The sequence below is a fragment of the Salmo salar genome, chromosome ssa09 (assembly GCF_905237065.1).
Source record: "Salmo salar chromosome ssa09, Ssal_v3.1, whole genome shotgun sequence".
Lineage (NCBI taxonomy): Eukaryota > Metazoa > Chordata > Actinopteri > Salmoniformes > Salmonidae > Salmo > Salmo salar.
Window position 1 is genome coordinate 13860536 of NC_059450.1, and position 24613 is coordinate 13885148.

At 45.5% G+C, this 24613-nt stretch overlaps 1 protein-coding gene across 1 annotated transcript; it reads left to right on the forward strand.

Moving 5' to 3' along the window:
• Nucleotides 1-24150, forward strand: LOC106610756 (rab3 GTPase-activating protein non-catalytic subunit). Its single transcript, XM_014210296.2, has 34 exons — nt 1-421; nt 1274-1356; nt 6260-6380; nt 6505-6586; nt 6797-6844; nt 6960-7035; nt 7127-7228; nt 7338-7437; nt 8812-8910; nt 9103-9251; nt 9414-9493; nt 9795-9884; nt 10081-10220; nt 10389-10578; nt 10712-10855; nt 10989-11071; nt 11156-11220; nt 11316-11406; nt 11527-11654; nt 13756-13969; nt 14390-14487; nt 14753-14858; nt 15169-15329; nt 15405-15579; nt 17962-18129; nt 18219-18325; nt 18562-18628; nt 18720-18790; nt 19206-19241; nt 19352-19426; nt 21721-21936; nt 22025-22327; nt 22475-22639; nt 22817-24150. Exons 1-34 carry the CDS (start codon nt 313-315, stop codon nt 22967-22969), a joined length of 4095 nt encoding a protein of 1364 aa, XP_014065771.1. The 5' UTR covers nt 1-312; the 3' UTR covers nt 22970-24150.
• Nucleotides 24151-24613: the final 463 nt, after the last annotated feature.

Here is a 24613-nt window from a genome sequence, read left to right on the forward strand (position 1 = left end):
TAAGTTATTATTGCCTGTTTCACAACGGTATGTGTCGTCACCAAAACACTTAAAGTAAAGAGTGGAAACGGTACAAATAGTAACGAAAACCACTGACAGCAATAGCCTGTACACTTCATTTTTCTACCGATATTCCTGGGAACGTTACAGATATCAACACAACGTATCGCCGAGGACTCTAGTCTTGTTTATTGTATAGATTCGCGCTAACTTAATCGTACTGCAACGTTATTCCTCCCCTGTTGGACTGTAGCTGCTAGCTAGCCTAGCTGGCTAATTCCCTGTATCCGCTCTGGTCGGGACTGCATCGAAATGTCCTGCTGCCTGTTCGAGTACTGTCGGGTCCAAGAACTCAAAGCAGTCCGGGAGTTCTTGTTCCAGAGCCAGCAAAACAACAATTCCTCGGCGGACAGGAAAGGAGGTAGCTAACGCTCAGCTCTGGGAGAGAGAAGTTGCTGTTTATGACCAACTTGTGTGCTTGCTTTTCAAAAAGAGACTGCAAACGTTAATGTTTAGTTGTGGGCGAAGTCACCTATATCTCGTGTCTGCAGAATTTGCTAGCTCTCGAAGTCGCACTTTTTGTTCTAGATGTTAAAAATGCCAGGGGCACGGAATGTAAACAATGCATCTCTTTAAATCCTTGGCTTGTCACATAATGAATCATATAATTAGAGATTATAGCAGTTGATATGCGCAAGGTGTAGTGAAGGTGAGCTGTTTCGATCTGCAGTAACAGCGGGAGGCAGACAGGGATGGAAAGAAAGGGGGGGGGGGGGGGTTTGCCCTTTGACGTATGCTATGAGTCATCCTACAGGAGGGCATCTGAACAGATTACCGCATGATACTGGACAAAAGAAGACACACACAACAATCCACATGCATGCTCTTAACCCTGAACCATTGTGCATGCATGTTTCAGTCAGACCATAGCAACAGGCGTCTCCTTGGCTGTCAATAGGAGTTCTGTCAATAGCTTTCCTCCTCCCACTCACTGATATTTATAGCATCTCGACTTCATCCCTTTTCTCTCTTGGGTCAAGGGAGTTCTCTTGTCCTTCATGCTCTTCTCTCTCTGCTTTCTCTGTTAGTGTGACCCCGCCAGTTCGAAATATGTTTTACAAGTGTGTGTGTGTGTGTGTGTGTGTGTGTGTGTGTGTGTGTGTGTGTGTCATCACCTGGTCTGAATAAATGTTAAACTTTATAGCCTTTAAAACTGACAATTGATTCTGGATTGCACCTTCAAATAATTTGTGATTGCCTTTCTCCCCCTCAGAGAATGAGCTGGCCTGGGATGACTCCAACTGGGGGTCATGGGATAACCCTGAGGCCAAAGAAGTTGGAAGTGGGGACACCACGGTCAGTTTGTCTGTCTCTTACACTCTTGTTCTTTGTAGTGGCGATTCCCTATGAAAAGCCACTGGCACAGGAGAGCGCTGTAAATAACATGTCCTCAAAAATCAGCTTTCCAAATGTTAATCTTTTTGGGTGAAGTTCCAGTTTATTGTGCATATAAAATATAAATAGCTTAAACACATTCCTATACTAAAGGTGCAGAGATGCATTCTATAAGCTGTATCTGTGATACGGTAACAACTGTATGAGCTCTCCTCTCACCTGTGCTAACCCTTTCTGGCCCCCCTGTGCTAACCCTTTCTGGCCCCCTGTGCTAACCCTTTCTGGCCCCCCTGTGCTAACCCTTTCTGGCCCCCCTGTGCTAACCCTTTCTGGCCCCCCTGTGCTAACCCTTTCTGGCCCCCCTGTGCTAACCCTTTCTGGCCCCCCTGTGCTAACCCTTTCTGGCCCCCCTGTGCTAACCCTTTCTGGCCCCCTGTGCTAACCCTTTCTGGCCCCCTGTGCTAACCCTTTCTGGCCCCCTGTGCTAACCCTTTCTGGCCCCCCTGTGCTAACCCTTTCTGGCCCCCCTGTGCTAACCCTTTCTGGCCCCCCTGTGCTAACCCTTTCTGGCCCCCCTGTGCTAACCCTTTCTGGCCCCCCCTGTGCTAACCCTTTCTGGCCCCCTGTGCTAACCCTTTCTGGCCCCCTGTGCTAACCCTTTCTGGCCCCCTGTGCTAACCCTTTCTGGCCCCCTGTGCTAACCCTTTCTGGCCCCCTGTGCTAACCCTTTCTGGCCCCCTGTGCTAACCCTTTCTGGCCCCCTGTGCTAACCCTTTCTGGCCCCCTGTGCTAACCCTTTCTGGCCCCCTGTGCTACCTACAGTCCATTCAGAAAGTATTCAGACCCCTTGACTTTTTCCACATTGTTACGTTACAGCCTTATTCAAAAATGTATTAAATAGTCCCCGCCCCATTAATCTACACACAATACCCCATAATGACAAAGCAAAAACATAAATATCACTTTTTAAGTATTCCGACCCTTTACTCAGTACTTTGTTGAAGCACCTTTGGCAGTGACCATAGGGTTCTTGGTCACCTCCCTGACCAAGGCCCTTCTCCCCCAATTTCTCAGTTTGGCTGGGCGGCCAGCTCTAGGAAGAGTCTTGGTGGTTCCAAACTTCTTCCATGTAAGAATGATGGAGGCCACTGCATTCTTAGGGATCTTCAATGATACAGAAATGTTTTGGTACCCTTCCCCTGATTTTTTTTGTTTGTTTGTTGCCTCGACACAATCCTGTCTCGGAGCTCTACGGACAATTACTTCAACCTCATGGCTTGGTTTTTGCTCTGACATGCACTGTCAACTGTATATAGACCTTATGTAGACAGGTGTGTGCCTTTCCAAATCATGTCCAATCAATTGTATTTACCACAGGTGGACTCCAAGTTGTAAAAACATCTCAAGGATGATCAATGGAAACAGGATGCACCTGAACTCAATTTTGAGTCTCATAGCAAAGGGTATGAATACTTATGTAAATATGTTTTTTATAAAAACATTATTCTAAAAACCTGTTTTCGCTTTGTCGTTATGGGGTATTGTGTGTACATTGATGAGGAACATGTTTTATTTAATACATTTTAGAATAAGGCTGTAATGTAACAAAATGTGGGAAAAGTCAAGGGTTCTGAGTACTTTCCGAATGCACTGTGTGTGTGTTTTTATTTATTTATATATATATATATATATATATATATATATATATACATACATACCTGACCCATGGCCCCAACATATAGTGAACTCTAGTGTACAAAACAAGTAAAAATAACCCTTGACAGACAACATACAGTTGTGTTGTTAACAAACTATAGTTTGTACATGACACAAGTAATTTTTCCAACAATTGTTTACAGACAGATTATTTCACTTATAATTCACTGTATCACAATTACAGTGGGTCAGAAGTTTACATACACTAAGTTGACTGTGCCTTTTAAACAGCTGGGAAAATTCCAGAAAATGATATCATGGCTTTAGAAGCTTCTGATAGGCTAGTTGACATCATTTGAGTCAATTTGAGGTGTACCTGTGGATGTATTTCAAGGCCTACCTTCAAACTCAGTGTCTCTTTGCTTGATATCATGGGAAAATCAAAAGAAATCAGCCAAGACCTCATAAAAAAAATTGTAGACCTCCACAAGTCTGGTTCATCCTTGGGAGCAATTTCCAAATGCCTGAAGGTACCACGTTCATCTGTACAAACAATAGTACGCAAGTATAAACACCATGGGACCACGCAGCCGTCATACCGCTCAGGAAGGAGGCGCGTTCTGTCTCCTAGAGATGAATGTACTTTGGTGCAAAAAGTGCAAATCAATCCCAGAACAATAGCAAAGGACCTTGTGAAGATGCTGGAGGAAACGGGTACAAAAGTATCTATATCCACAGTAAAACGAGTTCTATATCGACACAACCTAAAAGGCTGCTCAGCAAGGAAGAAGCCACTGGTCCAAAACCGCCATAGAAAAGCCAGACTTACAGTTTGCAACTGCACATGGAGAAAAGTCCTTTAGTCTGATGCAACAAAAATAGAACTGTTTGGCCATAATGACCATCGTTATGTTTGGAGGAAAAAGGGGGAGGCTTGCAAGCAGAAGAACACCATCCCAACCGTGAAGCACGGGGGTGGCGACATCATGTGGTGGTGCTTTGCTGCAGAAGGGACTGGTGCACTTCACAAAATAGATGGCATCATGAGGGAGGAAAATTACGTGGATATTTTTTTTAATTTGACCTTTTGTTTAACTAGGCAAGTCAGTTAAGAACAAATTCTTATTTTCAATGACGGCCTAGGAACAGTGGGTTAACTGCCTTGTTCAGGGGCAACATCTCAAGACATCAGTCAGGAAGTTAACGCTTGGTCACAAATGGGTCTACCAAATGGACAATGACCCCAAGCATACTTCCAAAGTTGTGGCAAAATGGCTTGAGGACAACAAAGTCAAGGTATAGGAGTGGCCATCACAAAGCCATGACCTCAATCATATAGAACATTTGTGGGCAGAACTGAAAAAATGTGTATGAGCAAGGAGGCCTACAAACCTGACTCAGTTACACCAGCTCTGTCATGAGGAATGGGCCAAAATTCACCCAACTTATTGTGGAAGGCTTGTTGAAGGCTACCCAAAACGTTTGACCCGAGTTAAACATTTTAAAGGCAATGCTACCAAATACTGAGTATGTAAACTTCTGACCCACTGGGAATGTGATAAAAGCTTAAAATATTCTTAAAATAAAGTGGTGATCCTAACTGACCTAAGACAGGGAATTTTTACTAGGATTAAATGTCAGGAATTGTGAAAATTGTGAGTTTAAATGTATTTGGCTAAGGTGTTTGTTAACTTCTGACTTCAACTGTATACGGAACACATAAACAGGCCAAAACATCTCCAACACTCTCCTTCTGTCCAGCTTTCTCCCAGTAGTCTTTCTTATAATTTAACGTCAGGGTTGTTCTGGATCAAAAAGGGCCTTGGTCTGCCGGTCGGCGCAGCTAAATTGTAGGGAAGATTTTAGAAGCCCCCATCTTGGCGGTGTAGAGACAGTTTAGCAGTTTTAAAGCAAATTTCCTGCAATTCTATGCATTTTGCAACGGATAAGATGTGTACATTTGCTCAAACATAATAACAAAAGCAATACTACTAAATGTATTGTTTTGGGCATTTTCCCTGCCTGTCTAGCTTTTTATTTTGGTGATTGTTAGTTCTCAAAGATTATATTAATTAAAAAAAAAGACACTCCTTAAACGGTTTATTAGGTACACCACCCTGTTCACGAAAATATTTATCTTTTAAGGTGAGTCACGTGGCCGTTGCTATATAAAGCAGGCAGACAGGCATCGAGGCATTCAGTTACTGTTTGATTGAATGTTACAATGGGCAAAACAAGTGACCTAAGCGACTTTGAGCGTGGTATGTTCGTCTGTGCAAGGCAGCACCGATATCTCAGAAACGGCCGGCCTCCTGGGCTTTTCACGCACGACAGTTGTCTAGGGTTTACCGAGAATGGTGCGTCAAACAAAAAAAACATCCAGCCCACGGCAGTCTTGTGGGGGCGAAAACGGCTTGTTGATGAAAGGTCGAAGGAGAATGGCAAGAATTGTGCAAGCTAACAAGCGGGCCACAAACAGGCAAATAACGGTGCGGAACAACAGTGGTGTGCAGAACGGCATCTCGGAACTCGTCAGTCCTTGTCACGGATGGGCTATTGCAGCGAACGACTACGCTGGGTTCCACTTCTATCTGCTAAAAACAAGAAGAACCGGCTTCAGTGGGCACCTGATCACCAAGACTGGACAATTTACGAGTGGAAAAACATTGCCTGGTCTGGCAAATCCCATTTTCTGTTGTGTCATGCTGATGGCAGAGTCCGGATTTGAAGTAAGCATCTTGAGTCCATGGACCCATCCTGTCTGTGGTCAATGGTACATGCTGGTGGCGGGGGTGTAATGGTGTGGGGAATGTTTTCCTGGCACACGTTAGGCCCCTTGATACCAATTGAGTAATGTTTCCAAGCCCCAAATAATTAATTCTGTTCTGGAGGCAAAAGGGTGGTCTGACCCAGTACTAGATGGGTGTACATAGTTTATATCTGGTTTTTGTTGTTTAAGTTTACACTGAAAGCGTTTTTCCATCCCAAATGTTTAGTATTTCACTGTTTGGACTTAGGCGACTCGGAGGAGGAAACCCCCCCCCCCCAAAAAAAAAAACGCTTAGGCGGCCCGCCCAAGGATTACAATGGCAGAAAAATCCCTGAACGTCCTTCATTATGCCTTTTGTCCTGTGCACAAAAATCAGATAGCACTCTTCCATAGCAGTCAGTGATCTCTGAGGATTGGTCCTGTTGTGTTGTTCCTCAGGGGGTGGAGGAGGACACTGCAGCAGTGAGCGCCCCCTGGCTGCAGGACTGTCTGGTGTCTCTGTCTCCCTGCTCAGACCTGATGGTCGTCGCCAAAGGCAGCAAGGCTGTGTTTCTCTCAGGTATGTCTCCCAAAACACAGACGCTCACGTTTAATGTACACACACGCACGTGCACAGACATGACACAGACACACTGCTGTTGATTGGAGGGGTGTGTGTTGCTGTTTTCTCTCCTCTCCGACAGCGAAGTGGCGATCAGATGACGGAGGCAGAGAGGGGATGGCGCTGGCTGTGTCCTGGAGTGGAACTCTCAGCACCGACGAGGGGTGAGAGAACAGGGCGAGGGAGGGGTGGTAGAACCCGGGGGATGAGAAGGGGAAGAAACATGGGGGGGTGGATGGATGAGACGGGCAGGGGGAGAGAACAGCGGGATGAGGGAGGTGGGGAAGAAACCGGGGCGGATGAGAGGAATGTGAGGAGAGGAAAGGACACAGAAAGAAGACGAGATTCCAGATTCACTGTGTGTGTCTCTACAGGGAGAGTGTGAGCAACGTCATCTGTATACCTTTGGCCAGCCAGAAGAGGTAAGCCACCTAACGTGTCCATCCATGTGTGTTCACTTCTGTGCCCATATCAATGTGTGTGCATCTTAAGTTTGTCCTATTGATGAGTATTAACCTTCTCTCTATCTGCGTTCAGAAGTTCCACGGGTCGACCAGACTGGACATGTATTGTAGTGGGCTTCTCATCTGGTTATGTACGCTTCTACACCGAGGTATAGCAGCATTTACTTCTGTGACCTGGAAGGCAGAATATCGTCAGGAGTCTGGCTGGTGTTAATCTAACGGTGGTGTGCGTTTTGTCAGAGTGGGGTCCTACTCCTAGCCCAGCTGTTGAATGAGGACCCTGTGCTGAGGCTCAAGTGTCGCACTTACGAGATCCCCCGCCACCCCGGTGTCACCGAGCAGGTACGACTATAATACACATCGAAACACTGACGGCTGTCTGGGCCTGGAGACGAAGGTTCTCTTGGTGACACTTTGTATTTATGAGTCTCTCTCTTTGTCTCTGTGTCAGCATGAGGAGCTGAGTATCCTTTACCCAGCAGCCCTGGTCACCATCGACGGCTTCAGTCTCTTCCAGTCTCTACGGGCTTGCAGAAACCAGGTGGCTCGAGGTACTGCTGCATGTGTGTGTGTCTGTTTGTTAAAGTACTATAGTAGCAGTACATGTATGGTAGTAGTAGTTGTAAAACTAGTTTTAGTAATGCATTAATGGTGCTATGGATAAGAGCGTCTGCTAAATGCCTAAAATATACATGTAAAATGTACATTTTTTTTTTTTTTACAATATTTGCATTGTCATTTCAGAAAATATCCATAATATATCTGTCGCTAGTAGTGTAATGATAGTGTTTCACAGTATTACTTACCCCCCCAGTGTTGTGATTGGCTGTGGAATTCGCCTATTGATTTCTGCCGCTGGAGCGGCATCTGTTGTCAAATTGGGAAAGCTGTTCTGACTTTGAGACTGTGTTATCTAGTGGAAATCGCTAAGTCATTTCCTGGTTGCAAAAATTCTACACTGTTTGCTCAATTTCAATTTATCATTGTGCCATGTAAATCGCTGTGAAATATATTTTCAATAAAAAAAATATATAATTTTTACAGCTTTTTAAATCTCATGGTAAGTTACTTTCGGTTTTGGTCCACCAGCATAAAACAGCTGTACAGAGGGTAGTGCGTACAGCCCAGTACATCATTGGGGCCAAGCTACCTGCCATCCAGGACCTCTATACCAGGCGGTGTCAGAGGAAGGCCCTGAAAATTGCCAAAGACTCCAGCCACCCTAGTCATAGACTGTTCTCTCTGCTACCACATGGCAAGCGGTACCGGAGTGCCAAGTCTAGGTCCAAGAGGCTTCTAAACTGCTTCTACCCCCCAAGCCATAAGACTCCTGAATAGCTAATCAAATGGCTACCCGGACTATTTGCATTGACCCCCCCACCCCCATTTTTACGCTAATGCTACTCTCTGTTTATTATCTATGCATAGTCACTTTACCTCTACCTACATGTACATATTACCTCAACTAACCTGTGCCTCCGCACATTGACTCTGTACCGGTACCCCTTGTATATAGCCTCGTTACTGTTATTTTATTGTTGCTCTTTAATCATTTGTTATTTTGCTATTTGCTTTTTTCTTTTTTATACAGTTTTTGTTGTCTGAAATTTCAATGCAAAAATTCAAAGAAATCCTATGTTTTAATAGAACCATCTTCTCTATTTGCTGGCTGGGTTCGCCAGAAAGGATGCAGGTACTGACACGCACACACAAGCTAGTCTTTGACACGTAGCATAGTACCTGTAGTGTGTTTTGTATATTTTGTGTATTGTAGCTTGAGGTGGTATACTGGAATTCCATACCATTTAGTCAACTCTTTTCCTCATCTCCTCTTTCTCTCGGTCTACCCTCTCTTCCTCCAAAATCCTTCTCTTTGTCATTATTCTTAACTTTCTATGTGCGTGTCTTCTCTCTCTCCTCCCCAGCGGCGGCAGCAGGCAGTGAGGTGGTCCAGCCTCCTCCTCTGGCCTATAAGAAGTGGGGTCTACAGGACATGGATGCTATTGTAGACCACAGCAGCGTGGGTGAGAGACAGGAGGAGGGAGGGTTGGAGGGGGAAGGAGGACGTGGGGGGGCTGGAGGGGGAAGGAGGACAGGGAGTGGAGAAGAAAGGAGGAGAAGATCATGAAGAATCGATTGGATGGATACCGGTTGAGTGAAAGTGTAACTATGTTCTCCATTCTAACAGTGCTCTCTCTCCGTACCTCCCTACACAGGTATAATGACCCTGTGTGTGTTTGACCAGATGAGGAATGCGTCTATCCTGGGGGGTTTCCATGCCGCTGTGAAGGGCAGCCTCCCTGCCATGAGTCAGTACATAACTGTGGGGGGAGGACCCTACACAGGCTTTTACTATGCCATAGAGGTGTGTGTTTGTGTCTGGCTGCTGTCCATCTTTTTCTCACCTCACATGTCTATTTATCTCTGAGAGAAAGTCGTAGTTACTATCGGCTAAGAAAACAGTCAGCATTAGTTCAGACCAGTAGCAGGGATTCCTGACTCTCCTATTCTCTCTCCCTCCCTCTAGGGCAGCTCCCAGCCTCTCCTCTCCCACGTTGCTCTGGCTGTGGCCAGCAAACTCACATCGGCCTTATTCACCGCCGCCAGGTGTGTGTGTGTATTTCTCAGTGAATGATAGGCTCGGGCGGTATACCATGTATACCGGGGTATTTTGAAATACCCACGGTGTGATTGTCAATACCCTCATGGGGGGTGGATGCTATGATTCTGCTTATAACCATGAGTTAAATATCTACGATTTTCTCCAGCTCAGGGCTCCGTCTATGCATTTGGTTTGCCGTGTATTTTTCCTGTCCTTTCCCTTCCGTCTCTTCTCACTCTTTCTTCTGCATTGCCTCTTTCTCTCTCTACCCTTTCTCTTCCATCTAATTGTCTTGCTCTCTCTCAGTGGGTGGCTGGGCTGGAAGAAACAGAATGAGGAGGAGCCAACTCAGAAACAGAAGCCCAAGGTGGAACCGGCCACGCCCCTGGCAGTCAGGTGACCAACACGTCCCTCTTATTAGAAGAACTAGGAAGTTGTTTCGTCTGCACATGTACTCTGACACACAGTCAACTTGCCTAGTTACCTTACCACTTTCACTTACAAATGAATCAATTGGTCTGTTTTCCATTTCTAAGTGAACTGATTACCTAGCCTATCCTCACCCTGTCCTTCCTCTCTGTCCCGGCCCCAGGTTTGGTCTCCCAGACTCACGGCGTCATGGGGAGTCTATCTGTCTGTCCCCCTGTAACACTCTGGCTGGGGTCACGGACGACTTTGGCAGGGTCATGCTGCTCGACGTGGGGAGAGGCATCGCCATCCGCATGTGGAAGGGTGAGAGAGAGAGAAATAGAGTTTCCCTTTGACACTCAACAGTAACTGAGTTTTGTGGTTTATTGTAAAGACAGCAAACATTGTGTAGGGTTTAGTTTTTGTTGAATTGGAAAAAGGCCCTGGTTATACATCTAGTTCTAATCTAATTCTGAGTGTCCCCTGCCCCAGGCTACCGGGACGCCCAGCTGGGTTGGGTGCAGGTGTCTGAGGGGCGGGGCGAGTCCTCCCCGTCCGCGCCCCTCCCACGGCGCCACGCTCAGTTCCTGGTCATCTACGCCCCCAGGAGAGGCATCCTGGAGGTGTGGGGCACACAGCAGGGCCCCCGAGTAGGAGCCTTCACTGTCGGGAAACACTGCAGGTGTACACACACACACACACACACACACACACACACACACAGTTCTGATTAAAGCATTTGTAACCAGTAACCATTCCCTTCTCTCGGTGTGTGTGTGTGTGTGTGTGTGTGTGTGTGTGTGTGTGTGTGTCAGGTTGTTGTATGCAGGCTACCGGCTGATGGGGGTGAACAGTGTGACCAGTCAGGGCTGGCAGCTCCACACACAGCAGGTGTGTCTGTTCGACCCTGCTACTGGAGCACTACGCACTGTCACTGTCCCCTTCCATCTGGCCCTCAGGTGAGTACATACACACACTTTGTATCAGGGCTACAATTATTTGAATGTGAAAAGCTATTTCGAACACTGTGGTCTCTCGATAGTCATGCATGGCAAAGGTGCACACGTAAAACAGCGTTGACTCCTGTTTCAGTGATAAGAAGAGTGAGAGAGCGAAGGACCTGCACCTGCTGAAGAGACTGACCACACTACTGAAGAGCAGAGAGTTGGAACCAGGTGAGATGGAGGGGGAACATGAAGAGGTTTAAGGATGCCCTTTTACAGACGAGCTCTTTCTTACCTTTGACCTTCTCTCCTCAGATTACCTGGAGAGCGAGGCCCAGCGTGTACTGCTGGACATCAAACACCCTGCCATTAAGAAACAGGTCAACGAGCACACACACACTCAGACACGGGTGGGGTCAGCACACCCAGGGAATGTCGTTTCTTATTACTTGCTGCTCTCTGTCCTACCCTTTAGGCCCTGGAGTCTCTGCTAGCCAATAAGAATGCTCCAGTCTCCTGTCTGACCAACATCACCCGACTCTTACTGGCCAGTCTCAGGGGGAAAGGTACTGTGCGTTTCTGGACATTCATTGAGAATTAATATCACAACCATGTTTTTGTACAAATATGTGTCTTAATGCTTCTGTGTGTGTGTGTGTGTGTGTGTGTGTGTCTTGTCCCTGCAGACCGTGAGGCGGTAGATGAAGCATTGCTCCAGTTGTGTTCCTCCCAGCTGAAACTGCTCCAGCTCTACACCGACATCCAACAGCTGCACTCTACTGTGGAGGCTAGCACAGATGCACACACTAAACCTGTGAGTGCAGAACCACTACGCATTCACATGCATTTTGTTCTTCTATCCTCGTTGGGATCTAAAATTCATTTCCATTCAAAATCCAAATTTACCCTAACCATAACCCGGCAGGTATCCTATTGGTTAGAGCGTTGGGCCAGTAACAGAAAGGTTGCTTGATCGAATCCCCGAGTTGACAAGATAAAAAGGCAGTTAACCCACTGTTCCCCGGTAGGCCTTCATTGTAAATAAGAATTTGTTATTAACTGACTTGCCAAGTTAAACAAAGGTTAAATAAACTAAATCTAATCAAGAACCCCTTAGCCTTAACTTAATTCTGAACTTAACCCTAACCCCTAAGTTTAAAATAACCTTTGTCCTCGTGGGAATGTGGAAAATGTCCCCACGAGGGAGAATTTTCCTTGTTTTACTATCCTTGTGGGGACTTTTGGGGATTTTGTATTTATTATGGATCCCCATAAAGGCAGCAGCTCCTCTTCCTGGGGTCTGGCAAAATTAAGGCAGTTATACCATTTTAAAAACATTACAATGCATTCATAACAGATTTCACCACACACTGTGTGCCCTCTGGCCCTTATATATCTACAACAAAAAATCCATGTGTACGTGGGTGTATAGTGCCTATGTTATCGTGTGTGTATATGCATGTATCTGTGCCTATGTTTGTGTTGCTTCACAGTCCCCGCTGTTCCATATGGTGTCTTTTTTTCATCTGTTTTTTAAAATCTGATGCTACTTCTTGCGTGAGTTACCTGATTTGGAATAGAGTTCCATGTAGTCATGGCTCTATGTAGTACTGTGCTCCTCCCATAGTTTGTTCTGGACTTGGGGACTGTGAAGAGACCTCTGGTAACATGTCTTGTGGGGTATGCATGGGTGTCTGAACTGTGTTCTAGTCGTTTAAACAGACAGCTTGGTGCTTTCATTATGTCAATACCTCTCACAAATACAAGTAGTGATGAAGTCAATCTCTACTCCACTTTGAGCCAGGAGAGATTGACATGCATATTTATTGTTTGCTCTCTGTACAGCCAAAGGCCAGCCGTTGACAGTCCCTCTTTGTGGCACCTGTCTACACGACTGAACAGTAGTCCAGGTGCGACAAAACTAGTTGATAGTGTTGTTAAGAAGATAGATTAGCGCTTTATTATGGACAGACTTCTTCCCATCTTAGCTACTGTTGTATCAATATGTTTTGACCTTCACCGTTTACAATCCAGGGTTACTCTGGGCAGTTTAGTCACCTCACCTTGCTCAATTTCCACTTTATTTATTAGAAGATTTAGTTGAGGTTTAGGGTTGAGTGAATGATTTGTCCCAAATACAATGCTTTTAGTTTTTGAAATATTTAGGACTAACTTATTCCTTGCCACCCATTCTGACACTAACTGCAGCTCTTTGTTAAGTGTTGCTGTCATTTCAGTCACTGTAGTAGCTGACGTGTATGGTGTTGAGTCATCCACATATATAGACACACTGGCTTTACTCAAAGCCAGAGGCATGTCGTTAGTAAAGATTGAAAAAAGTAATGGGCCTAGACAGCTGCCTTGGGGAATTCCTGATTTCTACCTGGATTATGTTGGAGAGGCTTCCATTATAGAACACCCTCTATGTTCTGTTAGACAGGTAACTCTTTATCCACAATATAGCAGCCATAACACATACGTTTTTCCAGCAGCAGACTATGATCGATAATGTCAAAACCCGCACTGAAGTCTAACTAAACAGTCCCCCAAATCGTTTTATTATAAATTTCTCTCTGCCAATCATCAGTGCTGCGTGCTGAAAGTCTGTCAATTTGTTTACTGTAAAATAGCATTGTATCTGGTCAAACAATTATTTTTTGGGAGCCAGTAAAGGGGGCTTTACTATTCTTAGGTAGCGGAGTTACTTTCGCTTCCCTCCAGGCAAGAGGGCACACACTTTCTAGTAGGCTTAAATGGAAGATGTGGCAATATCATCTGCTATTATCCTCAGTAATTTTCCATCCAAGTTGTCTGACCCTGGTGGCTTGTCTTGTCAGTCATTTTTTTCACCTCTACCACACTCACTTTACAGAATTCAAAATTACAATTCTCCTCTTCTTCCTCTTCCTATCCAGACGGAGGTTGCCGGTGTAGAGGAGGAGCTGGCCCGTGTCTCCCTTATCCTGCAGCGCTACACAGAGCTCACCTCCGGCTCACGCCCCTCCGTCTCATTTGCCCAGGACTCCCCTGACGCATCACTTTCTGTACGCGGCTTCCTGTCCCAGATGGAGTGTGAAGGAGAGGAGATCAGGGTGGTCCCAGGGCCCGACGCAGACTGGACACAACTGGGTAGGATGAATGCGCGCGCGCACACACAGTCACATTACCCCTATACAAATCTATCACTCCAGTATCTCTTGCACACTGTAAATATGATATTGGAACTGACTGACCCAATATATAGTATTCTTGCTTTCTCGTGTTCTTATTTTAATTTCTTGCGTGTTTTTGTTCTACCTTAAGTTATTTTTAGTATTACATTGTTATTAATTACTGCATTGTTGAGTTTATAGCTTATAATCAAGGCATTTCACTGTACTTGTGCACGTGACATTGAAAATATGTAAAATTGCAGGAAATTAGCTTTAAAACTGCTACATTTTCCCTTCGTTCCATGGCAAAATGTGTACTTGTGCACGCAACATTAAAACGTGAAACTTGAAACCTATGTGTATAAAGGGTAAGACTGTGTTGTTGTTTACCCTGTAGGGAGCTTTCTGTTCTGGGGCTGTCTGACAGGAGAGAGCCCTCTACAGAAAGTCTGTGACACACTACAGGAGACCGGCATCAGCCCACAGCATTTACTGGTGAGGAGAGGAAGCAGGGTGGTACGGCAACAGGATGGGAGTGTGACGTGCACTAATATACATTTTGCATGCAGCACATGCTTTTTACCTGTGCTTCAGCGCAGGGACATTTTTTCATCTGCCCAACTGTATGTATTCATCCATCTTTTTTGATCCGTACCTCCGATTCAAGGAAGGGGAGATTTGGGTATGGGAGGAAGAATAGACTGAAATAGAAGGAAATGTAACTCATCCATGTTGTCTATGTGTGTGTTCTTTCCCTCAGTCTCTGCTGCTGAGTGTATGGTTGCACAGAGAGAAGGAAGTATTGAAGAAACCAAAGGCCGTCAGACACCTACACACACTCCTCACTGCCCTCAGCTCCATGAAAGGTGTGCGATCACATCTTATTTTGTAAGGTGATCTGTGCTGTGATACGATTGAGTTAGCAGTTGGGTTGTGGTAAGATAATAGGTAGTGGAGTCCACAGGAGGTTTGTGGCACCTTCATTGGGGAGGACAGGTTTGTGGTAATGGCTGGAGCAGAATTGTGGAATGGCATCACACGTATGGTTTCGAAGTGTTTAATGCCATTCCGTTTGTTCCGTTCCGGTCATTATTATGAGCCATCCTCCCCTCAGCAGCCTCCTGTGGTGGACTCCCATTGACTTTCAGAGACGTCTGTGTTTCTTCCACTCCTTAGGTGCGGTGGAGTCGTCGTGGGACATGCAGTGTGTTTCCCCCTGGTGGCAGCAGGTGCGGTCTGCGTGTGTCCAGTCACAAAGTGCTGCTGCTGCCCTGCTGGCTGCAATAGTGGCTCACCGCGCTGCCAAGGTTAACATCACCAGCCTGGCCGAGACCAAGGTAACACACACACACACACACACACTGATGTGTGTGTGCTTCGTCACTGACTGTGTGTGTGTGTGTGTGTGTCAGTTTCAGTCAGAGTGGGAGGCGGTGTCGTTGGAGCTGGAGCAGTGGGCGGTGTGTGTGAGACAGCTGGAGGACGTGCTGGCCCTGCAGACGCTGCTGTGTGTGGCGCCTCTTAAAGGAACACCAGGGGGCGCCACACCACACTGCTCAGTCAAAGCCCTGCTGGAGGGGGGCCGAGGTACTGAACAAATACTTTTAAGAAATACTATAAGAAATAAAAAGGCTGTGGCTGTTAATCCGTAGGTAACCGCCCCTTTCCGCCCCCCCCCCCCCCCTAGAACCCAATGGAAAGATCCAGATCACATTCTGCGCATGTGTTACTTGGCGCACAAATTTGTGTGTTCACCCTCCATTCACTTTTCTCACTGTCAATCGTGAATGCTAATTATGTTTTGGAGCGAACTTTTGAGCAGATGGTGTTAACAAACTGCAGCACACCTGTGTTTTGATTCAATCAAAGCACATACATTACGTGACCAAAAGTATGTGGACACGTGATTGTCAAACATTTCATTCCAAAATCATGGGCATTAATATGGAGTTGGTCCCCCCTTTGCTGTAATAGCAGCCTCCACTCTTCTGGGAAGGCTTTCCACTAGATGTTGGAACATTGCTGTGGGGGCTTGCTTCCATTCAGCCACAAGAGCATTAGTGAGGTCGGGCACTAATGTTGGGCGATTAGGCCTGGCTCGCAGTCTGCGTTCCAATTCATCTCAAAGGTGTTCGATGGGGTTGAGATCAGGGCTCTGTGCAGGCCAGTCAAGTTCTTCCACACCGATCTTGACAAATGATTTCTGTATGGACCTCGCTTTGTGCACAGGGGCATTGTCATGCTGAAAAAGGAAAAGGCCTTCCCCAAACTTTTGCCACAAAGTTGGAAGCTCAGAATCATCTAGAATGTCATGGTATGCTGTAGCGATAAGATTTCCCTTCACTGGAACTAAGGGGCCTAGCCTGAACCATGAAATAGCCCCAGGCCATTATTCCTCCTCCACCAAACTTTACAGTTGGCACTATGCACTGGGGCAGGTAACGTTCTCCTGGTATCCGCCAAACCGGGGTTTGTCTTTTGTGCTGCCAAATGGTGAAGGGTGACTCACTCCAGGAACACGTTTCCACTGCTCCAGAGTCCAATAGCGGCGAGCTTTATACCACTCCAGCCGACGCTTGGCATTGCGCATGATGATCTTAGGCTTGTGTGCGACTGCTCGGCCATGGAAACCCATTTCATGAAACTCCCAACGAACAGTTCTTGTGCTGACGTTGCCCTCCAAAGACAGTTTGGAACTCGGTAGTGAGTGTTTCAGCCGAGGACAGATGATTTTTACTCGCTACGCGTTCAGCACTCTGCGGTCCCATTCTGTGATCTTGTGTGGCCTACCACTTTGTGGCTTAGCTGTTGTTGCTCCTAGACATTTCCACTTCACAATAACAGCACTTACAGTTGACCGGGGCAGCTCTAGCAGGGAAGGAATTTGACGAACTAAGGTGGCATCCTATGACGGTGCCACGTTGAAAGTCACTGAGCTCTTCAGTAAGGCCATTCTATTGCCAGTGTTTGTCCATGGAGATTGCATGGCGGTGTGCTCGATTTTATACACCTGTCAGCAACGAGTTGTCCAATTAAAAAATATATATATTAGCGTATTTTTGCCCAGTGGCACGCGCTGTGGCGTTATGGCCGCATGAGCGAGAAATGCCACCATTCACACCATCATCCTGGCCAGAGAAAGAATGTCCATGGGGGATTAGCAGGTAGGTGAGAGTTGTGGGGGTGGTCTGACCGTAGAAACTGTTGGCCAGTCTTTCAGTTTTTTTGCCATGTACTGCCCGCTTCTGAGTGATTGAATCGGGGAGAACAGGGCGTGGCTGGGGTCCCTGATGATCTTCTTGGCCTTCCTGCAACACCTGGTGTTGTATGTGTCCTATAGGGTAGGCAGTGTGCGCCCAATGGTGCATTCGGCTGCACGTATCACCCTCTGAAAAGCCGTGCAGTCCACGGCGGTGGAGTTGCAGTACCAGGCTGTGACACTGCATGACAGTATGCTCTCAATGGTGCTCTTGTAGAGGGCCCACGGGGACAGGCCGAATTTCTTCAGCATCTTGAGGTTGAAGAGTCGCTGTCGTGCCTTCTTCACTACGTTGTCCTTGTGGTTAGACCGTTTCAGCTTCATTCCAATAACGGTATACTATGCTATTATATATTGTCATTGTGATCTTGCAGACATTGATTCAGCTTTGGTCTACCGGTAACTATTAAACGAGCACCATTTGCCAGAGTAACCTGTTCTCTACGAGTAGAGCAGAGACTGTGTGTAAAGTACAGAATCGCACACATGCGCAGAAGCTTCTAGACCTTTAACTCCCAGGAAGAAAGGTCCAGAAAAGTCGGATCTGCAGCCACTTTGAATAAAAAGCCCATAATCCGTAACTTAATCTCAGAATCTCAGATCTGAGAGGCTTGGGATTGGTGAGAGTGGTAAAGTGAAACTTTGCTTTCACCAATCCAATCACATGAACAGTAGATCCCTTTTTCTCTCCCCCCCTTTTTTTCTCTCAGGTGGTATAGCAGACAGTGTGGCTAAGTGGGTGTTCAGGCAGGACTTGGCCCCTGAGCGGCTGAAGGACATGCTGCAGAGGAGGGGGGAGACCCAGAGAACAGAACAGCCCTCCCAGCCAGTGCTGAGGGAGAAAAGCCAGGAGGATGCAGACTTCAATAAGGCAGCAGGTGAGTGGGTACTCTATGGTCACTAAACTGATTCCTCTACAGGAAGTGGGGTTGTTGTATTAAAGAGTGTGTTTTCTGTGTTCCTCCAGAGCTGCTGGTGTCTGTGTGTCAGCGTTTCCCAGACTCCCTTTCTCCTGACCTGCTCTTTGCCCACTGCTGCTGGGAGTACGTGGTGCAGTGGAACAAATACCCAGAGGTTTGGCTCCAAACAGTACCAGCACACACACTCACATCCATACACATCTATACACATTTCAGTTGAATGCATTCAGTTGTACAACTGACTGGGTTATCCCCCTTTCCCTTACACACACAGACACTCACATCCATACACATCTATACACACACACACACACATCTATACACAGTCACATCTATACACACACAGTTTAAGGTGTAAAATCTAATGTTTTGTTCTCTCTCTCCCTGTAGGAGGGGCGGTATCTGTGTTGTGCAGTGGAACACCTGAAGCTAGTCTCTAGTCCTCACATCCAGCTGGGTCAGACAATACAGAATCGTATTTAATATTCACGCTGTGTTTCCTCAGTGTGTCCTTTGGTTTGTACTATAAGACTCTCTTTCTCCTGCAGGCATCTCCTCAATGATGTGGAACACGTTCATCGTTAAACGTTTCTCAGCTGCTGCTTTCCTTATGGAGAAGGTGAGCAGCAATTTCTTTTTTTGTGTGTTTGTATGTGAGAGAGTTCTGATGCATGAAACGTCACGATCATAATTATCTTTATAATGCTCTTCACGTGTGACTACCTTGCCAACTAAAGGCGATAAAACTGACATTTCACTTGTGTAGAAATATGATTTACATTTAGTTTGGTCGAAGTTGTTGGATTTTCTGCAGACATCAGCTGAAATGTACACAATATATTTGCATAGCTGAACATCCTCACACTATTACAACTGATTAGTATTTCTAATTTTCTAAAGTATTTCTATTTTTAGTATTTTATTTAGTATTATGTTAGTGTGGGGACTCAAATGGGTTCTGTTTTCAACAGAACAGAAAACTGGTGTCCTATATTTGTGTTTCATGAAAGATTGTTTGCGTTTCCTCTCCACAGGTGGGGAAGGCCCCTAAAGACCGCCTGTGTCGACGGGTGAGCAGAGCACTGCTCTATTCAGCTACACGTCTACCTCTCTGATTGGGCTGTGATTAGACGTACACATAACGGTATATAACATTCGTGGTGCCTCTGTGTGTATTCAGGATGTGGGAATGGGAGACGGTGCCATGACGTCATTCCTCGGCTCCTGTGTTGAGCTGCTACAGATTCTGATGGAGGTACACAAAAATAGATGGATGGATGCATACAGTTAGGCAGATTAACTGCAGCACAGGTAAAAAGCATGCGCTGCATGCAAAGTGGATGTAAGTGCAAGAGGATTTGTCACAGCAATGATGTACCATTCAGGGCTCAAAATTAAGGGTGTCCCGTTTTCCCGGGCACAATACATTATTTTTGTCTGGGATGGTTCAAAACAGACGTTGGGACGGTTCTAAATAGAAGTTGGGGGACGATAGGCCAGAAAAATATAAAATGCATACAACAGTGGTTCCATACTAAAATGTTTAAACACAAAGACAAGGCTGCTGAAACAGATCACAACATTTAGCTTGAAAGTTGATAAACTATGAATAATTCACATTACAAGAGCAGCAATGTGTTCACTCCTCTCTGCCATATGCGTGAATGTTCCAAAATGTTATTACGGGAGAACAGCGTTCCCAAATGTGCACCTGATGCGAAGCGGTTTTTAAAATGCGATGGATATTTTATTTATTTAACCTTTTTATTTAATTAGGCAAGTCAGTTAAAAACAAATTCTTATTTACAATGACGGCCTACCCCAGCCAAACCCAGACGACGCTGGGCCGATTGTGCGGCGCCCTGTGGCACTCCCAATCAAGGCCGGTTGTGATACAGCCTGAATTCGAACCACGGTGTCTGTAGTGATGCCTCTAGCACTGAGATGCAGTGCCCTAGACCGCTGCGCCACTCGGGATATACTGCCTAATGGTAGAAACTTGGAAAGAGGGAATATCTAAACATGCAACAATAGGATTGTGCCTTACTGCCTTTGGTTTCAATGGTATAATTTTAGCTGTAGGCTATTTAAAACGTCCAGGTTTCAAACAATGATATGATTGGCTAGGCTTCGTATATGTCATTATTTTAGTTATGGAAATGTTTAATATAAAAATATTATTACAATGTTGGGCAAATAGGCCTATTGAAATGTACATGTTACTCTCTCCCAGCCTGTCTGCTGGCATAGAGTTTAGGTTGCGTGTGCCGGGAGTTGTTGTGGCATTTGCATTGTCTTTACGCTATGGCTAGCTACTATGGTATTCCAGAGAATATGATTGTATCTCCGTGGCCTGTATCGAATGCACACTGTAAAATTTGCAAAGTATTTCTTCCTGCCGTTTTTGAAGCGCTGCGCCCAGGCATAACAGTTTAATTTACTTTAAACGAAAGTCTACTGAAGTAAGACTTTGTCCTTGGGCTCCTTGGCTATTTACATTTTGTTCACAAGCTAGGTTGTTTTTTAATGTTTGAGTTTCAACAGCTAGGGAAGAGAAGCAACGTGGATACTAGTCACTCTCAATCTCAGTCACGAACAGACTCAAGTCGCGTTACCAAGGTAACCTCCTTTAAAGCGGCAGGTGAACATTTTGTCTCGTCTGTGGTATTTTGTGTTCAAAGAACAATATACCACATTACTACTTACTAGTAATGCATGTATTATTTTAGAAACATTACAAAGCATGCTCATCTCTTTTTTTGTGTGTGTTTTTGTTGGTGTAATTTTAGAGATTTTTATTTTATTTTGGCTGGTTTGAAATATGAGTGGCTGGTAGATTTTTAAATCTACCTGCCACAGTGGCTGTTGAACCAAAATGTACATTTTAGGCCCTGGCTGTTATGTAAGTGGTGGTGCTCAAAAAGGTCAAGACCACCATTCTCCAGTGACTGAAGAGGGAGGGTGAAGCAGAGAAAGTGAAGGCTGGGGAACACACATTCTTTATTGTATAGGCTATTGTTGTGTTATGTTGTTTTAATGGGGCAGCTGGTGGTGGAATGTAATGTCGCTAACTTAAGTTGATTCAGTAACCAGTTCACAATAACATAGTTCTCTCTTAGATATATTGTATACATGTGGTTAACGTGTTCAATTTATTATTATTAATAATGTAATGCATGTTTGTCTGTTTTAATTAAGATGCTCAACATTTATTTTCTTAAATAAATAATATAGACTGTCTCAGAAATAAATATACATACACACACACACACACACACACACACACACACACACACACACACACACACAACAAAAGCACTGCAAATGACCCAGACCCATGTTGGCATATCAAAACCATATTTTTTTAAAAATAGTATTTTACTTTTGGGATAGTTCAACTTCGGGACAGTGAGGAAAAAAGTTAGTTGCGAGCCCTGTTAGTTGCTGCAGCATTGAAAAATGACTTTTGAACTAAAGCATTTGTAGATTGATAGTGACAAGTGAGGCTTTTCCTTGGTAACTCTGAACCCCTTCCCCCCTTTCCTCCAGGCAGACTCAGGGATAGAAGAGGTGACCCCTCCAGAGCTGTGTGTGGAGGAAGTGTGGGGGGGAGCGGAGGGTCCTGCCTCCATAGTAGAGTTAGCCCTGGAGCAGAGGGGAATCCACTACCCCCTTGTACAACACCACTGTCTCCTGGCCACTCTACTACACACTGCTATGACCTTCAACCTCCGGGTCAAACCACTCAGTCTGTTCGACAGCAAGGTGAGACAAACACATGTGGCGTAAACCAAAGAGTACACACATGCATAACACCTACAGTATACTCACTGTAATTCTTTCCTTCTTCCAGGGTAAGAGTGCCTTCTTCAGAGAGCTGGTGTCCATCCAGCTGATGCCCAGCGGAGATATGGACCCTGGACTGGTCTCTCTTAGACAGGAGTTCCTGCTCAGGGTGTTGACAGGCTGGGTGAAGACCCAGAGTGAGGCAGGGACGGCTCCTGCATCCACCCGGCTGGACCTTGAGTCAGGGGATGAGACGTGGCCCTCTCTGTGTCTGGACCTGGGGACCCTGCTGCAAGTCAACCCAGACATCCTGCGCAGACACCTGGTGTGTGAGCTGTACAACCAGGGCCTGGATCCCCGGGCAGAGCAGGTAGGTAGTCATAAACACCACCAACAACAACTTCAATACAAAATACAAGTAACATTATACACACATTAATCAAATGAATATGATCACTCATGAAGTATATTAAAAAAGCGGAAGCTAGCCGGTGTGTGTGTGTGTGTTATCTGTCAGGTGATGTTGGAGGTGGAGGATAAGGACGTGTTGGGTTCTCAGCTGTTGGTTCTAACAGGCCAGAGGCTGAGCTACTCCCTGCTGCACACCCAGACCCAGACCAAGCCCGCCATGGAGCTGCTGGCACGCCTCCCCCCAACACTCTGCACCTGGCTCAAGGCTATGGTGAGACCAACCTCTGTGTTACCTTACATGCTAGAACGACTGTCTCAAGGTGATTAAAAACATCTCTCTTAGCCTAATTCAACCCCCTAGTGTTGCCTGGTTTACTGATGGTGTTTGTATTTATCTCTCTGTGTGTGTGTGTGTGTGTGTGTGTGTGTGTGTGTGTGTTATCCCCAGGATCCCAGTGAGCTGGGGTGCCCGTCGGTGCCCCTGAGCCAGACCAGCAGGCTGGTGAGCCGCCTCATAGAGATCCTACCTGAGAACCACGGCCAGTACAGCCTGGCACTACACCTACTGGAGGCTGTGGAGGTCCTGCAGGAAGAGGACTGAGTGAGAGGGGGGGGGGGAGAGCAAGAGGCTCAGGAAGAGAGATGGCCTGTGTGCAATTCCGTTCCTGCTTTCATTGCTAGCATCCAGGATAGGAGTGAGAGAGTGAGGTAGTAAACTGTTGAAGTAGGAAATATATAGGATTATACACCTATCATGTACAATACAGGAAGGAGATGTCAGGGAAATGGCCACCCTGTTTGAGAGGAGGGAGGCTCATGTGTTCAGTTGAAAAAATCTAATTGTAAATGAAAGATGGATGGATAATTGTTTTGTTTGAAGTCTGCATTTCTGAAGGGGATATGCTATATGAGCATGGTGTTATATATCCATTTGTTTTTGTCACTTCCTACTTATTTTTTACTTTGTCTGTCAGCTATACCTAGCAGCCCCTGTACTGCCCATTATAACAGACTTAACGATCCAATCAAAGTGGGTTGCAGGGTGTGGTTGTGTGCCATTTCATTGTTTAGTAAGCATCCCTTTCTCTTCACCTGTCCCTCAGATTAGTAATGATGATGTATGATAGACAGAATGGATGATCTGGTTATTTATACACGCTGCAGTACTGTATTAGCTGTGACTGTAACCTCTGTACTGTTCTGTAGTTCTACACCCTGGCTGAGGAACCCCACTGGGGGCAGACAGAACAGACTAAATAGGTTTAATGCTCAGCATGGTCTGTCTTTGGTTTCTTTCTCTCTGGGTCTGGGGTAAGAGCAGTCAACGCTGGTCATGGTGGTACTTTCCAATCAGTATTCTCTCCAGACCATTCAGGTAGACAGACTGTTTATAACGTTTCGTAAACATTTGTACAGTAGCTCACTGACCTCATCCAGAGGGTGATGGGAATCACCGACTATTTGATGAGTACTGTAAGGTAGCGCAATTCCCAACATGCCATATCTGGCTTCCATGTGTATTGTGTTGGTCAATATTCCAACTAAAATAAATAATAATTCATTATTTAATGAGTTTGGTATAGGAGTATAATACAGAGGTTTGCATTTACAAGTAAAAATATGGAAGAACAATTACCCAAAACCATAATCATCATAGTTTGTTAATGAACTCAAACATCTCTTCCCCATTCTTCTTTACTTGTCACATTATAACATGAGTTACATTATGACTTCCATTTGAACATTAAATTTGAATAAAAATAAAAACCAAAGCACTCAGAATTGTACCATTCCCTATATATCCTCTCCACGCACACACACAAACTTTAATCTGACTTCATGCCTGCCCTTTGACTTGATTCTCTCAGTAGGTATCTTACTGTACTCTGCGCCTCATAGGAGTGATTTCAGAAGTAAATACGTTTCCCTTTCCAGGGAACATCACTGACGTTTCCTTTTTTGGGAGAGGTGTCGTGTCAACTCAAAAGGACTACATAGCTCTTACACCAGATGATAATTCTCTCCTTTCTTAAATAACACAAAATGAGTGCTGAACCATTCATCCTCACTCTGCATGCAGCAACAACATGCCAGAGTCAATGTCACTTAAAGTATTGTGGGTAATGTCGTTTTGGCACTGCTAGACAGTGGCTGTCGCTCTGTTACCCCTCTCAGTACTGTTGCTAAGCAGGGTGTGTTTCTTTGTTGACCCCTGGTTGTCCGGGCTAAGTTCAAGCAGACCGAC